General features: G+C 47.5%; 1 protein-coding gene across 2 annotated transcripts; it reads left to right on the forward strand.

The window, feature by feature from the left end:
• Positions 1–4646: 4646 nt before the first annotated feature.
• On the forward strand, positions 4647–17171 carry LOC100760577 (ATP-binding cassette sub-family F member 2). Of its 2 annotated transcripts, none has more exons than XM_027428427.2 (15): positions 4647–4782; positions 5447–5643; positions 7687–7899; positions 8341–8523; positions 8605–8776; positions 10850–10945; positions 11711–11813; positions 12577–12672; positions 13275–13394; positions 13478–13567; positions 13846–13956; positions 14608–14670; positions 14892–15020; positions 15510–15713; positions 16510–17171. In XM_027428427.2, the coding sequence occupies exons 2-15, from the start codon at positions 5484–5486 to the stop codon at positions 16645–16647; spliced, it is 1878 nt and encodes a 625-aa protein (XP_027284228.1). In that variant the 5' UTR covers positions 4647–4782; positions 5447–5483; the 3' UTR covers positions 16648–17171. The 2 variants fall into 2 exon arrangements, with proteins under 2 accessions (XP_027284228.1, XP_035304771.1); XM_035448880.1 differs by lacking the exon at positions 4647–4782 and adding an exon at positions 4974–5105 and having other exon boundaries at positions 16510–17170.
• The last annotated feature ends 812 nt before the right edge of the window (positions 17172–17983 follow it).

Below are 17983 nucleotides of genomic sequence, written 5' to 3' on the forward strand. Positions count from 1 at the left end.
GGCTCTCTTTAATAAGGCTCCTTAAGAGCTTTCTCAGGAGTCAAGGAATAACTTCTCAGTAGAGAAGTCCCATGTGGGCTTAATTAGTAATGAGACAGGCTCAGCAACCTCAGATTCCACTTAGTTCAGACCATTCACTCTCTAACAATTCACCTGGCCACCTAGGACCCCCACTTGCCTATACTATGCACAAAGACATCTCTCCCAACAGTGCACCCAGCATCCTGTTGGAAATCTGGGACCCCCATCTGTATCAGCCTGTAGTTATACCAACCTTAAACAATAGAAACAAGTTACTCCCTTAGTGACCCCTAGGTAATGCCCGGTTTCTACTCAGAAATATGTTGGAACTCACCCTGAAAACAAGAGAAATGGGATAATCTAGCTTAAAATGGTTTTGGGTGTCTGTGCAATCGGAGAAACTGTGTCCTTTGGAGTTTCAGGGAGAATCCCCGATTGCCATTTTATGCCTACGCATAATTGGGATTGCACATTACATCAGATGCATGGGTCTAGGGAGATTGCCCAGCATTTAAAAGCACTTGCTACACAAGCATGAGCTCAAAGACCCAGAACTCATAAAAGGACGGGCATGGTTGAATATGTGTGTAACCCCAGTGCTGTGGAGGGTGGTATTGTGGTATATTTGTACACTCTGTGAAGGTGTATTGCTATGATTGGTGTAATAATAAAAAGCTGACCAACCAATAGCGAGGCAGGAGGCATAGGAGAGACTTCCAGGCAGAGAGAGGAAGGAGGAGGAGGATATAGGAGTGCAAGAGAGACACAGGAGGGAGCAGGATAGGCTGTACCTGACAGAACATCGATTAATAGAAATGTGTCAGGTTGTAAGAACTGGTTAAAAACAAGCCTAAGCTAATCCCAAACTTTCATAATTAGTAAGTCTCTGTGTCATTATTGTGAGGTAGTGGCCCAAAGAAAATTCCAACTACAGGGTGGTGTGGAGACAGGAGGATTAATAGGGCTTGCTGACTGCCAGCTCGCTCCAGATTCAATAAGAGACCCTGTCTCAAGGGAATAATGTAGATCATGATAGAGCAGGACACCTGATATCCTCCTCTGCCCTCCCCCACACAGGAGCACACACCCATCCACACATGTGCGCATATTCCATACACACAAAAGTTTTAAAGGGCTAGTAAGATAGCTTAGCAGGTTAAAAAAAAAAAAAAAAAAAAAGCCCTTGCCACCGAAGCTTGATGACTTGAGTTTGACTCTGGGAATCCATGGTGGAAGGAGAGAATCAATTATTCAGGTTGTCTTGTGGCATCAGTGTGCATGTGGTATACACACAATAATAAGCAAACAAATAAAAATTTAAAGATCAGATGCATCACGGGAAAAGGTCGTAAGTAGTGAGCACAAGCTTATGTAACTCAAACCTGTCTGTCACAAAAGAGAACCCAGGGCTGGAGAGATGGCTCAGGGATTAGGAGCACTGGCTCTTCTCCCGGAGGTCCTGAGTTCAATTCCCAGCAACCACATGGTGACTCACAACCATCTGTAATGAGCTCTGGTGCCCTCTTCTGGCATGTAGGCATATGTGCAGGCAGAACACTGTATACATAACAAATCATATTTTTAAAGATTTTATTTATTTTGTATACAATGTTCTGCAATGGACTGCATAAGAGGAAGCCCTAAACATTATTCAGACACTTGAGTTTCTCACACATGTGCCCTGTGATCAACAGTGATGACAGTATATTTCTGATCTGTACTATTACTTGGCCTTTAAATAAAGTTTTCTTGCTACACTGAAGTGTGTAAGATGGCAATAGCACTACTCAGCTGGTGGGGTTATCCTAGGAACATGGTCAATGGTGTTTAAGAGACATATCTGAACTATAAGTCCTGGTAAACTATCAAGGAGATAAACTATTTCTATTATGGGGGAAGAGGTGGGATCAGCTTTCTGAGTCATTTTTTTTTCCTAAGGTTTATTTATCATGATACAGTGTACTATCTGCATGTATATCTGCACACCAGAAGAGGGCACCAGATCTCATAACGGATGGTTGTGAGCCACCATGTGGTTGCTGGGAATTGAACTTAGGACCTCTGGAATAGCAGTCAGTTTCTTAACCTCTGAGCCATTTCTCCAGCCCATGCTTTCTGAGTCTTGTTGTTATAGGGATCTTACTGTGACCTCCCCCTTGGCTTCCCTGTCATTGTCATCTGTTTGTAAATTCCAGTGAGGCACACAGAGTAGTGAAGATAGTTTACCATGTAGCAAAATGAGGCCATTCTCAAAGGCAGAAGTGGACAGTGGACCTAAAAAGGAACACTCAAGGAAAAACATTTCTCAAGAGGTAGGGTTGGACAATGGTTAGGCAGGTTTATACTATTTCCTAGTTTCTGGAACAGCTTCCTGAGCATTTTCCTGTCCAGGCCATTAACAGGCCCATTTGGGTACCCTCCGCCCCCCAGCTGGTGTGTGTGTGTGTGTGTGTGTGTGTGTGTGTGTGTGTGTGTAAATGCCTGCAGAGTCCAGAAGAGGGTGCTGGATCTCTTGGAACTGTTTTCATAGGCAGTTGGGAGTCACCTGATGTGGGTGTGCTAGGAACCAAAAATGATCCTCTGCAAGTGCTCTTAACAGCTGAGCCATCTCTCTACTCTTTGGATTAACTCTTAATGGAAGAAGCAATATGCATTTTTGTTCATTGTCAAAGGCCTTCTGCTTAAACAGTAATCTTAAAATATACCTGCCAGTTCAAAAATCTTATTTATTTATTTACTTATATTGCAGCTATACATTTTTTCCCCACTCCCCTTCTCTCCTCCTCTCTCCCCTTCAGAGAGTCTTGTTTCTACTCAGGGCCCAAGTTAGAACTTTGGGTCTACAAACAATGTAACAGCAGATTAAAAAGAATTAAAGGGGGGGGGTCTATAAAAAATAGCTAGCCCTTACCAGGACAAAACAGGCTTCCCTTAGTGCATTTCAACAAAGCATTGCCTTCGCCTTCCTCCCTTTTCTGATCTTTGCAATCCTTTTACATCTTGGGTGATGCTTTTTTTCTCAATATTAGTGTGTTATCAAAGACACAGGAAGCTGCTCATGATGTCCACCCTCAATGACCTTCAAACCTAATTCTATTTAGCTTGGAAAATGATAACTGAAAAGGAAAAGGGGCTCACTTTCTGAAGTGAACTCAAGGGAAGTGTCCTTTTTTTTTTGCTTCCTTATTGTCATCAATAGTAAAGTCACTAGTGAACTGGAGCCTGGAGAGGTAACAAGGGTCAAAAAAGAGTTACATTGTTTTTTAGGCTACAAGTCTAGAGTTTATAGTGTACTTAACACTAAGTCTGTTACAGATGTTAAACAGGGAGACTCAAAAGAAATGAAACAAGACAAGTCACAGGTAATCGTTCACAAACCTAAACTCAGCAAAGTTGAGTCTGTAGTGATATATTACTTGTGATTTATTAAAGCTTGACTGAGGATTCAGAAAGCAAAGTCACCCACAAGCCATGGAAGCGAGGCACACGCCTTTAATCTCAGCAGCCAGAAGCTAGGTGATGGTACACACCTTTAATTCTAAGACCCGGGATTAAGAGGTAGATGGATCTTTGAGTCCAAGGCCACCCAGATCTACACAAGAGTGAATCAGTCTAAAAGAGAATCATAGCTCACACCTTTAATCCCAACATTAGGGAAGTATGTAAGACAGAAGCAAGTTCTCAGAGAAGAATTCATTCTCCAACCACAGCCAGGTTACAGTCTGGTGAGAGCTCGTGGAGACAGGAGCAGCCCATTCAGCCTGAGGTAGAGGTAAGAAGCTAGTGGCCAGCTGCTTTGCTTTTCGGATATTTAGCTTGAAGCTTGAAACCCAATATCAGTCTCTGGGTCATTTAATATTACTTCGTGTTACAGTGGTCCTTTTACTTTAGACTCAAATTTTGTTGGGTTGGTTTTCGTTGTTGTTGTTTTCTTTTCTTTTTCTGGGGGGGGGGGGGTTCCGAGACAGGTTTCTCTGTGGCTTTGGAGGCTGTCCTGCAACTAGCTCTTGTAGACCAGGCTGGCCTCGAACTCACAGAGATCCGCCTGCCTGGATTAAAGGCGTGGGCCACCGCCTCCGGCCGGCTTACTTTAGACTCTCTGCTCTGATGGAATCCGGTTGCTGTCAGCTAAGATACAAGCACCTCTAGCACGTTCTAAAAGTTTGGTTAGCGATGGCCGCGGCTCTGCAATTTCGGCTCCATGAAACTGGGGGAGCGGCGTGGAGGTCTGCGGAAGGCCACCCCATCTTCACGCCGCCTGCCCCCGGCAGCACCTCACTCTTGCCTGCCCCCCGCACCTCTACCTCTCTCCTCCCTTTGTTTGCATGCATGCTGGGAAGGAAGCGTGGCTGCACTCCCTGCTGGCTAAACCGGTTGGGCAGCCGGGTAAACCCATCTGCTAGAGGTAGGTACTGTCTGGGAGACGGGCTCGCCTCTCCGAGGAGCAATCTGGGACTTGCAGTTCCCAACACTTTAAGCCGGCCTGCTGGGACGGGGACTCTCGGACGCTAATCCTCCCTCGCCCCGGAGCCTCGCGCGTTCTGATGGCGTCACTAGGACCGCGCCACTCTCGGGATTTCGTGGTAGTTCTTGAGAACTGTCCCGCCCCAGGTCGTTGCGAGTCAAGAACTGCATTTCCCAGGAGCCCTCGCGGCAGCGCGCCAAGGGCCACCGGGAGCCGTGATTGGCTGACGAGCCGGCCGCACGCGGAGGAGCTCAAGGAGCAGCACTGTTGCGACAGAGGCCGAGCGGCGAGGCCCCGTGAGTTGAGTGAGGGGGAAGGCGAGCCGGAGGGGAGGAGAGCGGACCCGTGAGCAGGAAGCGGGAGGAGACGCGGCAGGGAGACCAGGGTCGGGATGGAAAGGGCCGGACGGGGAAAGAAGTGGCCCAGGCGGAGAGGCCGGCGCGCGGGCTGTGGGGGAGGTTAGGGGCAGCGAGCGCGAAGACCCTTTGGGACCCGCCGGGGAGGACGCGTGGATCCCGGGGAGAAACCGCGCCGCAGGCGGTGGGGTGGAGGGGAGCGGCCCAAACCAGGTCCGGGTCGGACTCCTGGCGAAGACCCGAAAAGGAGGCAGCCGGCTGAGGTGCGCGAGCGCCAAGTTGGGAAAGTAGAGACCAGGGGCAGAGCGGTCCCTCCTCCAGGCCGTGGGGGAAGAGCTCGTCCCGGCGAGGCCGGCCCGCGCCGCGCCCGTCTGTCCGCCCGCCCGCCGCCCGCCCGGCGGTGGGGATTGGCGCGCGAGTCCTAAAGGAGGCGACGAGGCTGGAAGACCGGTCCAGACTGTGCGAAGAGACCCTGACAAAGTTGGCAGAGGCAGAGTGGGGCACCAGAGGCTTGATAGGAAAATTCCGAGGAGGGATGGACTGCGGCTCAGACATTCTTACCGATAAGTTTAGCATTTTGGAGTATCTGTTTGCTTTTCTTCAGACTCAAAGAACAGTCACTACCCCTGTGGCTCATCACCATGCCCTCCGACCTGGCCAAGAAAAAAGCAGCCAAAAAGAAGGAAGCCGCCAAAGCTCGACAGCGGCCCAGAAAGGGACATGAAGAAAATGGAGACACTGTCACAGAACCTCAGGTGGCAGAGGAGAAAAATGAGGAGGCCAATGGCAGAGAGACCACAGGTGATGGAGGGGAATTGGGTGAATTCCCTGAGCTGGTTGCCTCAGCCAAACAAAATGAGAATCTGGATGCAGAGGCAATGAAGAGTGTCTCTAGTTGGATTCAGATGCATAGGCCTAATTCCAACATTCAGGAGGCCAGCGTGGGCTGCTTTTACTAAGTAAAAATCCCAACACATGCACCTTTATATGCCGTGAAACTTTTTAGTGAAAAGCAAACCCATAAAGTTAAAGATAGTGCCACCTTGTTACCGATCAAGGAAACGAAACTGAAGTGACAAACGCGGTTAGGGGTTGTTGGTCTATCCTGATGCTGAAGTAGACAAAAGAAAAGGCAACTAATATCATTTTTCTCGGTTTTCCTTCTAACCTACAGTGGTGATATGTCAGGCTTTACCATATGGTACTCTTGTGATGTCACAGGGATAGTGATTATACTAATTTGTAAATTATTGTTACATATTGTTTTAGTTAATTTTCCTGAGAAAACAGCTTTGGTTTTGTTGTGTTTTGGGGATTTATTGAGCATTTCTCCATATTTGTTGTGCTACTCACTCATAGTATAAACATAGTTTACTTTCAGAAGCTTTATTTTCTAGGTTCCTTTCTCTATTGCCATGACAAAACACTGATTAAAAACAATTTGGGAGGAAAAAGTTTATTTCCTGTTATATTTCCAGGTTACAGTCCCTCTTGGAGGGAAGTAAGGCAAGGACTATGGAGGAATGCTGCTTACTGTTTTGCTCAGCTAGCTTTCAGATGTGGCCCAGACAGACCCACCTAGCTGGAGGTGGCACTGCCCACACTGGACCCGATACATTAATTAACAATTAAGAAAATGCCTTACAAGCCTGGTGGTGGCGGCGGCGGCAGCAGCAGCAGCAGCAGCAGCAGCAGCGGTGCACACCTTTAATCCCAGCACTGGGAGAGGCAGGCAGATCTCAGTGAGTTTGAGACCACCCTGGTCTACAAGAGGGAGTTCCAAGGCAGCCTCCAAAGCCACAGAGAAACCCTGCCTCTAAAAACCAAAAAAAGAAAGAAAGAAAATGCCTTACACGGCCACTGGCCAGTCTGGTGGAGGCAATTCTTCAATGAGGTTCCCTCTTCCCAGGTTTTTGTGACGTTAACTGTGACAAGGGGGAAAGGTGGGAATGCATAGTCATGACCATTACAGTTTAGTGCCTGTCTCTTCACTTCCCTGAAAAGTCACTACACAGTCCTGCTGCTGCATGTAGACTGCTCATTGTCCCTTTGATACATCTTTTGATACTATAGTATTTGTACAAGCTGTATTTGAGATTTACTCTCAAAGCCTTTTCATGACAGCTAACATTGGTTGTGTCCTTTCGTTATCCCCTGAGACATTCTGCAATGTTATCTGTGTCTATTTTAGTCATCTCGGTTGTTTATATGCATATGCAGGGACCACATTTGGAGTATTGTTAGAGAGAACACTAAACACCTGAAGAAGCATAATGACATTAACAATGGGAGTAGAAAGAAAATAGAGTTAAAAATGACTGATAAGAGTTAAGTGGTAAGAATCATCTCCATAGTAAGAGTTATAGAAGGAAACTAGCTAGTGTGATGAAGTTAGGCCTTAGGGAGTCTTATCCCCAGCTGGCTTAGCAGTGACGGTGGAGAGGTTCAACACAGTGGGAGGGAAAGGACTTTGCTACGACAAGAGAGCTTAGAATCAAAAAGAGGACAGAGTGAAACTCATCTGTGAAAGCAGATATTGGGCAAGTCTGCCATGTGCACTGGGTTTGAAGTTCTTGGAATGTTTTTTGGTTGTTTGTGACAGGGTTTCTCTGTAGCTTTGGCTGTCCTGGAATTCGCTCTGTAGACCAGGCTGGTCTCAAACTCAGAGATTCACCTGCCTCTACCTCCCGACTGCTAGGACTAAAGGTGTGCGCCACCACTCAGCCGATCTTGGAATTCTTGAGTACGCTTTGAATGACTTGAGCTCGGGTCCTGTGAGATCTGCCTGTTCGACCCAGATCCGAGTCTGTCTGACAGCCCCTTCCCAAATTGGTTTGTCTCCAGAAGTTGATTTGCTGACCAAGGAGCTAGAGGACTTTGAGATGAAGAAAGCGGCTGCTCGAGCCGTCACCGGCGTCCTGGCCTCTCACCCCAACAGCACTGACGTCCACATCATCAACCTTTCACTGACCTTTCATGGTCAAGAGCTGCTCAGTGACACCAAACTGGAACTCAACTCAGGCCGTCGTTATGGTCTCATTGGCTTAAATGGAATTGGTGAGGCCCTTAGAGGGCAAAGTGGGAGGTTTCTCCTTCTTGGCTCATGTGTCACTCCGTATGTATTTAGCACTAGCAAAGCAAGGAATTAATACTATGAGTGGGGACAGACAAGCCAGGGACCGGGGATTTATGGCACAGCAGTGTGCAGTGAGTACCGAGTGAGTAGTTTTTGACAGAAGGTGTTAGAGAATTGGTATGGGAAACGGGGGGTGGGGAGTAAGTAGGGTGTGTGAAGCCATTGTAAATAAACAGGACTTCACAGGAGCAGCAGCACAAGGCTGGAAGTTGGAAAGGGAATCCTGAGGTGAAGGATAGTGGGATTTGATTGAGTGAAAAGAAGTGAGGCAGTTAAAGAATGGGCATGCTGGGCCTGTTAGAAACAAGCACAAAGGAACGATGAAGTGACTGGGTTTCTTTATGTCTCTCTCTCTCTCTCAGGGAAATCCATGCTGCTCTCTGCTATTGGGAAACGTGAAGTGCCCATCCCTGAGCACATAGACATCTACCATCTGACTCGTGAGATGCCTCCTAGCGAGAAAACCCCCTTGGAGTGTGTGATGGAGGTGGACACAGAGCGAGCCATGCTGGAGAGGGAGGCCGAGCGGTTAGCTCACGAGGATGGTAGGGCTCTGCACCACGGGTGGGCTGGGCTTCCTCCGGGGACCCTCAGGGAGCTGATGGTCCTGTGTCACCCACCCGCAGCGGAGTGTGAGAAGCTCATGGAACTCTATGAGCGGCTGGAAGAGCTGGATGCTGACAAAGCGGAGATGAGGGCCTCAAGGATCTTACATGGGCTGGGTTTCACACCTGCCATGCAGCGCAAGAAGCTGAAAGACTTCAGTGGTGGCTGGCGGATGAGAGTTGCTCTTGCCAGGTGAGTTCCCCCCTTCCCTCTTTGCTTGGAGTCCCCATCTCCTGGAGTGGAATTCTCACTCTGGTAGGCCTGTAGAACAGGTGCCATGGTCAGTGTGTGTCAGACGAGATGACCATCAGTGATGTGGCATGGATGGGGGTGTGGACGAGACTGAGTGTCCTGGCTGAGGCACTCAAAAGTAGTTGCATGCTCAGTGCTGGCTCTTCAGCACATGGTCCAGGAGCATTCTGTGCAGACTCAGGTAAAATGGTAAGAGTTACGTTTTTCTTTCACCTCCACCTCCTCCTGCCTTTTGTGCTTCCACTTGCCAATTTTTATGATAGTGAAATAGTGGACAGCACTGACGTCACCTGTCCTTTTTACCCCTGGAGAAACCTGTTCTTCACATGAGTTTCTATAGTTCAGCACTACTTGAGTGTCCCTCCCCAGAGTGCTGAGTTGTTTTCAATTATAATAATGAAGTTATCTGAGGCTGCACACTTTATAAAGAGAAGAGACTCATGGTTCTGAAGGTACAAGGCCAAGGAGCCTCATCTGATGGTGGTTTACTAGCAGAATCCTGAAGTATAGTGTAGGCTTCATGTAGTGAGAGATAGGGAAGTTTTTTGTGTATCTCTCTTTGGCTCTTTATAAAGCCACAAATGTGTGCTCATTGGGCTCTACCCCAATGACTGCCTAATCTTGCTCACCTTGCAGAGGCCAAGCATCAACATTCAGATGTATTCCCTCTTAATGCCTCTCAGTGGGAGCCCACATGCATTCAAGCCATAGTGCTAATTAAATGTGTGATGCCTTCTGCATGGCTCCATTCCTGGGAAGCAGATTGGTGAGGCTGCCCCATGGGCCTAAAGAGTTTCCTGTGTCTTAAAACTTAAGTACAGTGGCTCCACTTGATAACCATAAGCTGCTCTGGCTGACTTAGGAGCTTTAGAGACAACTCTCAACTTGAGTGTGATGCTCAGAAATACTTTTACCAAGTTCCCCAAGAATGGTAACTGCAGTCTGGAAGCCAGAGTTTTAGCCTGTTCCTGGACTTACTGTGTAAGGAAAGGACATTCTTTGTTTGGGTGCTTGCTGGAGTCTGGCAGCCCCATCAAATAGTCTAACCAGGATGGTTGTTGCTTTGATAACTTGTTTCCTGTTGTGCCTCTGATGCTCACCAACTGCCATCTGAAACCTCAGGTGCAAAAAGGCCTTCTCAGCCTTACCTATAGGCTGCATTCCTATTCTCTTTCTACCTTTGGGTCCTGAGTTCTGGAGCCCCTTCTCTCTGAGGTAGAAAACAGATTGGTGTTGAAGAACATTTGTTGAACTATGTGAAGATGTGTTGCATCTGTTTTTTAATTATGTTTAGATGTGCTTCATTTGTTTATGCAACATTTAACTATGTAAACATGTGCTACATTTGTCTTACCTTGCCTGCCTAAGACACCTGACTGGTCTAATAAAAAGCTGAATGGCCAATAGCTAGGCATTAGAGGGATGGTCTGGGCTGGCGGACAGAGAGAGTAAGTAGAAGGAGGCATCTAGGCTCAAGGGAGGAGAGAACAATGGAGAAAGAGAGACACCAGGGGCCAGCCAGGCAGCAGACAGACAGACAGACAGACACCGAGGAAGCAGGAAAGTAGTACATGCAGAATGAAAAACATAGGGACTGGAGAAGTGACTCTCTCTGTTCTTCCAAAGGACCCAGATTCAGTTCCCAGCACCCACATTGCAGCCTACAACTCCAAGATCTGACACCCTCACGCAGACATACATGCATGCAAAATACCAATGCACATAAAATAAAAATAAATTATTTTTTTTTAAAAAAATAAGAAAGTTAAAAGGCCCTGAGGCAAAAGATAGATGAAGAGAAACAGATTAAATTAAAATGGTAGTGGAACAGTCTAAGCTGAATATTGATAATTAATAAGTCTCCTGTCGTGATGGGGGGAGGGCTGGCAGTCCAAGAAGACTGCTATAGATTGGCTGAAGGATTCAGTCTAGACCCAACCAACATTGTGGCAGGCAAGCTGTGCCTTCCATTCGGCACTCAAGGTGCCTCTTGTTCCCTTTTGTGTCCTTCAGAGCCCTCTTTATTCGGCCCTTCATGCTGCTTCTGGATGAGCCTACCAACCACCTGGACCTGGATGCTTGTGTGTGGCTGGAAGAGGAACTTAAGACGTAAGAGGCGGGGTTGGGAGCCACAGATCCCTGAGGGGTCAGTAGCAGAGTCCAAAGGAAATAGGTGCTCAGAAGCTTCCTTGATGAGTGTGTGAAAGGAGGCCAAAGCGGGGCCAGATATAGCCAGTGCCAAATGCAGTTAAGAGTGGGCCTTTTGTTTCATTGGGGTGTTTTGGGGGTTTTTTTAGTCGGAAATATATGAGGTTTTAAAACCAAAACTTTTGTTTTTCCTATACCTGAAACACAGCATCTTTATTAAAGACAATGTTTAATAGTATGTATGTGTTTATACACATACAAATCATATGAAGTGAGTCTAATGCTTAAATTCATGATGTGGTGATAAAGAAAAATTTTAACATATATGATCATGGTTCTTTTATAACCAAAGAACTGAGTAGCTTGGACTATTGTCTCAGCTTTAAAAGGAAACAGTCGGATGTACCTTAGTGCTGTTTCTCTTACTGAAGCGGTTTGAGTTGGCCCTGCCTACAGTTCTGGATACTTGTATATACAGACTGTTGACTTCACTACTACTCCATCTCCCATCCATTCTGTGGACAGAACAGAAGACTCAGGCTCAGGCTGTCTTACCGCGGAGAGGCTCCAAAAGCCTTTATTGAGTGAATGCAGTGCTAGCTGCAGGATCGGCAAGGCACATGGGGGTGAGGGTGGAAGAGGGTGAGGACTTTGGGGTCTGGCTGTGTGGGCTTTTTGACCAGTCTCTAGCTTGCAATCTTTGTGATTGGCTCTTTGGCTTTACAGTTTCAAGCGCATCCTGGTCCTTGTGTCACATTCCCAGGACTTTCTGAATGGAGTCTGTACCAATATCATCCACATGCACAACAAGAAACTTAAGTATTACACGGTGAGTGGACTTTGGCTCCTACACTTACTGATTCTTTGAATTTGTTATTAAATACCAAAACATCCTTTTACAGAAGTCCTGCAGCCCATTTTATTTTAGTTTCAAAGCCTTTGCTTCTGACCATAGGCCACAGTTGGCAGCTGTGCCCCCTCGCCCCCTCATTGTGAGACCTTGGTGCACGTGAAAATAAGTTAGTGTCTCAGCAGTCTCCCTCTTTTGCCTTGTTTGTTTTTTAATTCTTAAAAATACTTGTTTTTATTACCATTTTTAATTATGTATACATGTGTGGGTTTGTGCAGGTGAGTGCAGGTTCCTACTTAGTCCAGAGGTGTTGGATCCTTTGCAGCTGGAGTTAGAGGTGGTTTTGAGCATCTGATGTATATTCTGGGAATCTCATGAATACACACATACCACTAAATAAAGAAAAATGTCATATTTTTTTAATGAAAAATAGTGCCAGGTGTTGTGGCACATACATGACCCCAGCATTATGTTGGCTGAAGTCTGAGGGTCATACCAGCCTGGATTCCACCAGTTTCAAATGGGAAAAGGGACAATAGACCTTTTCATTCATAGTCACAGTCACTGTCACTGTGGGAACATTGATAGTTTCTTATATCACCTTCCAAAACTGCATATTTGCAGTCATTTGTTGGAACTATCATATGTGGATGTATTATCTATCTCTAATCTAGAATCTAAGTTCTTTTCTTTATGTGTATGGGTGTTTATTGCCTGCCTTGCTTGGGGCATTTCCCCACAGGGTAATTATGATCAGTATGTGAAGACGCGGCTGGAGCTGGAGGAGAACCAGATGAAGAGGTTTCACTGGGAGCAGGACCAGATCGCACACATGAAGGTAGGGAAGTTACACTGCCATTCTCCACCTGTATTGGGAAGGGATGGGGGCTAGGGGAGGCTGGGAAGAATTGTGGGGTCATTTCTTAGTCAAGGTTTAAGAGTTGAGGCTGGGCATGGTGGCACACACCTTTAATTCCAGCACTTGGGAGGCAAAGGCAGGTGATCTCTGCTTGAGGCCATTCTGGCCTACAGAGTGAGTTCCTGGACAGCCAGTGCTACATGGAGAAACTCTCTCAAAAAAAAAAAAAAAAAAACACGGAGCTGCTGGGGCTGGGGAGAGATGGCTCAGCAGTTAAGAGCACTGACTCTTCTTTCAGAGGTCCTGAGTTCAATTCCCAGCAACCACATGGTGGCTCACAACCATCTGTAATGAGATCTGGTGCCCTCTGCTGGCCTGCAGGCAGAAGACTATACAAAATAAATAAATAAAATCTTTTTAAAAAAAACAAAACACACACACAAACACACAAACAATGGAGCTGCTGCTTCTGGTGTCCTGTGTGCATGCACACCCTAAACCCCAATCTAGTTTCCTACATACACTACAAGCCCCTTCATGTCTCTTGCACACACTCCAATCCCTCTTGTGGTCTCTTACAGAACTACATTGCCAGGTTTGGCCATGGCAGTGCCAAGCTGGCCCGGCAGGCTCAGAGCAAAGAGAAAACGCTACAGAAAATGATGGCATCAGGACTAACAGAAAGGGTTGTGAGTGACAAGGTGAGATCTGATGGTTATATTAGGCAGCTGAAGCGTGGGTTTAAAAAAAAAAAACGTACTGACACAAAAATGCCTCCTTCTAGACGCTGTCATTTTATTTCCCACCGTGTGGTAAAATCCCACCGCCTGTCATCATGGTGCAGAACGTGAGCTTCAAGTACACAAAAGACGGAGTGAGTATAGGCCAGAGCGCATGTGACGAGCCTGTGTGTATCTAGGAGGCCGGCCGGGTACACTTTGCATGGACTGTTTCAGCATTGGGAGCTTCTCCCATTCTTGCTGACTTTTGCCAGGGTGATGATTTTGAGGCTTAGCAGATTAAAAACGGCGGGTTGGGATCGGCTTTGACAGTAATTCCCTCCTCCATTCTGTACACTTATGGAGTTGACATGCCAGGCAGAATAGATTCAAGTTCTAACCTTGTTCCCCTCTCTCTCTTTACCCACCTCAGCCTTGCATCTACAATAATCTAGAATTTGGCATTGACCTTGATACACGGGTGGCTCTGGTAGGACCTAATGGTGCAGGGAAGTCCACTCTTTTGAAGCTGCTCACTGGAGAGGTATGGTGCTAAGGTAGAATGTCAGGCTTCTCCTGGTACCTTCATTAAGGAAGAAGAGAGTGAATGAATGCTTTGCTTGAGTGAGCCACCTGGAGGGACTGGGGCAGTGCTGAGGCCACAGAGGGTGGGTGGGCAAGAATCTGTATGACTAAGAGTGCATGCATGGGACAGTGTTTGTTAGTCTGTAAGGTGGCCTATACATTGGAGTTTCTTTCGAGAAAATGTGTGTTGTACCTACCTACATGAAGTGCCTTATTGATGTATTATACAATGGACCTTTCATGTCCACCTAGTAAACTGCTGTGTATTTTCACCTGCCTTGAGAGTGTTTTAGTAAGTCTTTCTAAGCTTTTACATTTATTTTATTGTGTGTGCATTCCCGTGTGGTGGTCAGAGGACTTATGGATGTCAGTTGCCACCTTCCACCATGTGGGTTCCAGATCATCTCAGATTGTCAAGCTTGGCAGTCAGTGCCTTAATCCACTGAGCATCTGCCCAGCCCCTCTAACATTAAAGAGTGCCTAGACTATAGTCTGTGTTAGTAGAGTTGATTGATTGAGAGGTTGTTTGAGCCCTGTGCATGTGTTTGCTTCTGTTTGGGATTCCTTTTTGGCATGTTTACTTTTCTGATTCTACTTAACTCTTTCCTAGCTTCTACCCACAGATGGAATGATCCGGAAGCATTCTCATGTCAAGATAGGGCGTTACCATCAGGTACAGTCCTGGCATCAAGGTTGGGGTCAGGGTAGAAGAAGGGACCATATCTGTCCAAGCCCCTCTAGGAACATTGGCTTCTCCCTGCTTCTTGGATCCTGAGCAAAGTGTCTGGGTGGGCTCCTGGGGTAGACCCCTTTCAGGGCAACCCCTGTCATGCCAAGTGGCCTCCTCTAGGAGGACGTTCCCCGCAAATGTGGTCTTTCTTGCTTTCTCTGTAGCACTTACAGGAGCAGCTGGACCTGGACCTTTCGCCATTGGAGTATATGATGAAATGCTACCCGGAGATCAAGGAAAAGGAGGAGATGAGGAAGATCATTGGGAGATATGGCCTTACTGGGAAGCAGCAGGTGAGGGAGGGGGGAGGGACCCAAGGTGGCTCAGAGGCTGTGGCCAGGTGATCAGAGAACACTGTCCTCACACCTGGATTTGGAAGCAGTACCAGAGTCTCCTCCATTTCTTTCCTCTGAAGTGTTCTATACCACAGGGTTGTGGGAAAGGACAGTGAGTGAGACTCTTGACAGGCTCTCGAGCCAGAGTGCTTAAGAGCACAAGGGAACTGGCAGGAAACTGCAGGACCATCGCTCATGCCATGCACCAGAACTTACATGCTAACAGTGAGAGGGCTGAGTGCCCATGTTTCCAGGTGTCCCCTGTCAAGCTCAAGAGTAATGAATGGCTTGGCCAGCGTCTTGCTGTGTGTTCTTGGGTTGTCCTAAGTAAATGTCTTGCAGTGAGAGGGGGGCGGGCGATAGTGCTAACAGGAGCCAGAGAGGGGAGGGAAGTCCTATGCTGCACAGCAGGTGTAACACCAAGTTCTTATGTCATGATTCCTCCAGGTGAGCCCAATCCGGAACCTGTCGGATGGGCAGAAGTGTCGAGTGTGTTTGGCCTGGCTGGCCTGGCAGAACCCTCACATGCTCTTTCTGGACGAGCCTACCAATCACCTGGACATCGAGACCATTGATGCACTGGCAGATGCCATCAATGAGTTTGAGGGTGGTATGATGCTAGTCAGCCATGACTTCAGACTCATCCAGCAGGTTAGTGTGGCCTGAGGCACAGAATGAAATGTAGGGGAGAAGGTTGTGTGAAACACAATTGTGCCACATGGAGAGCTGAACACATTTGCAAAATCCAGGGAAGGAGCTTGGGTCCATGTGGCCTGGTGACAGGCCACACGATCTATCACAGCTATCCCACAGTCCATCACGGCTCTGGTGATAGTAGTTAACTTGGTATAGATGACTTTTATTACTGTCTAAAGATTCTTTTTTTTAAAATATTTTATTATGTACACAACATTCTGCTTCCATGTATATCTGCACACCAGAAGAGGGCACCAGATCTCATAACGGATGGTTGTGAGCCACCATGTGGTTTTTGGGAATTGAACTCAGGACCTCTGGAAGAGCAGTCAGTGCTCTTAACCTCTGAGCCATCTCTCTAGCCCCTGTCTAAAGATTCTTCAGCCCCAAAAAATAAGTGTTGTACTAAGAATTCGGATTAGGAGGAGGAAAGGCTGCTGGCCATTTCTGAGCTTCTACAGAAGCTAGGATAGAAAATCATCACATAGCTCATGAAGCCTCTGAATAGATCAGGAGCCTGCTGGAGACCTCACAGTAGCAGAGTGGCATAGCAGGATCTGGCTTGGAAAATTCTAGAATGCTGGTTATAGTGCTCTTGGGTAAATGTCCCCAGAGAGAGTAAGCTGGATATGGGTTTGGGTGAGGCCTCAGTGAAGAGGCTCTTTCATTCGGAAAATGCCATACCGTACCGTGCTGGTTGTGGGGAGGGTGCTGAGGAGTGGCCAGATTGAGCCCCAATATCTGTTTCTAGGTTGCACAGGAGATTTGGGTCTGTGAGAAGCAGACAATCACTAAATGGCCTGGAGACATCCTTGCCTACAAGGAGCACCTCAAATCCAAACTGGTAGATGAGGAGCCCCAGCTCACCAAGAGGACCCACAACGTGTGAGCCCTCAGCCAGGCTTGGGTCAGGAATGCCACCTGGAGACTGCCAGCTGACACCTGACCAGCCACTCAGGACAGGACCCTGGGGCTGCACTCCCGCACTGCTGCAATACTGCCCCAGCCTCTCCCCTCAGCCTGCCTTTGCTGCATCTTATCTCCAGCTGGACAGCACATGTCCGTTTCCCATCTTCTTCCTTCCGTTTGGGTCTGTCTGTGTCTGGACTTGGCTGGCTGTTCCCTCCAGACCCTTGCTGGTTACCTTGCCCTAAGAGATGCAGCCAAGGGTCCCTGGGTTAACCCAAGGGCCCAAGCCCTGGTCTGACCCTGGAAGGATTCACAGAGTCTTGGGTTATGGGTTTTGGTGATGTTGGAAGAGTACTGCCAGCTCATCACCCCATCCCTTATTGCTTCTGGTTTGGAACCCTGGGTCAGGGCTGTAGTCCTGGTCGGTATTTTAATAATTATTTAACTGTAGATCTGTGTGTCATCTACAAAGTGTCCAATAAAGAGGAAGCCACAGTCCCTCCTTCCTGTGTCTCTGAGCATTCTTTCTTTCCCTTCCTGCAGTAAGCATTCCTTCCCTCAGCAAGCCATGGGCAAGTCTGGCCCTCTGCAGCTACAGTAACGTACTACCCCACCTGTACTTCTGGATCGAGCTTTTCCTTAGGCCTGTGTTTCAGGAGACTTCCTGAGACTTGGATGTAGAGAGGGCTTGTCAGGTCACAGAGGTGGACCTTGGCAACTTTTTGGCAGTACTGAAAGCAGCTTGAACTGGCATTCCTAACAAGTTGCCTGGTGTGTAGACCCTGAGCAGGAGGTCACGCACCATACTTTGCAGTATGACATGCTCTTGCTACCACCTTACATCACATGGAACACTTGTAAAAATCCAGGGTTCCCAGCTAGACCTGTCAGTTGGGAGAGTGGGAGAGATGCAGGATCTAGGGTCTGCGTCTGCAGTTCCTCAGATGACCGAGTTCTATCTTCTCAGACAGCTCTGTCTAGCTTACATCTAGCCAGGATTCTTCCCCACCCCCACCCCACACAGGGTTTCTCTGTAGTTTTGGAGGCTGTCCTGGAACTCTCTTTGTTGACCAGTCTGGCTTCGAACTCACAGAGATCTGCCTGCCTCTGCCTCCCAAGTGCTGGGATTAAAGGTGTGCGCCACCAATGCTAAGGGCTAAGGGTCATATTCACCCTTAACCCTGAAGCCTCAGTGGCCATCTTTGTTGGAAAGCACACCAGCCATTTTAATGTCCTAACAGCACATCCAAGAGCTTGCAATTGAGTGGGAAAACCAGCAACACATAAAAAATACTAAATTGTGTGGTTTGGATACT

This window comes from Cricetulus griseus, chromosome 8 (assembly GCF_003668045.3).
Source record: "Cricetulus griseus strain 17A/GY chromosome 8, alternate assembly CriGri-PICRH-1.0, whole genome shotgun sequence".
Taxonomy (NCBI): domain Eukaryota; kingdom Metazoa; phylum Chordata; class Mammalia; order Rodentia; family Cricetidae; genus Cricetulus; species Cricetulus griseus.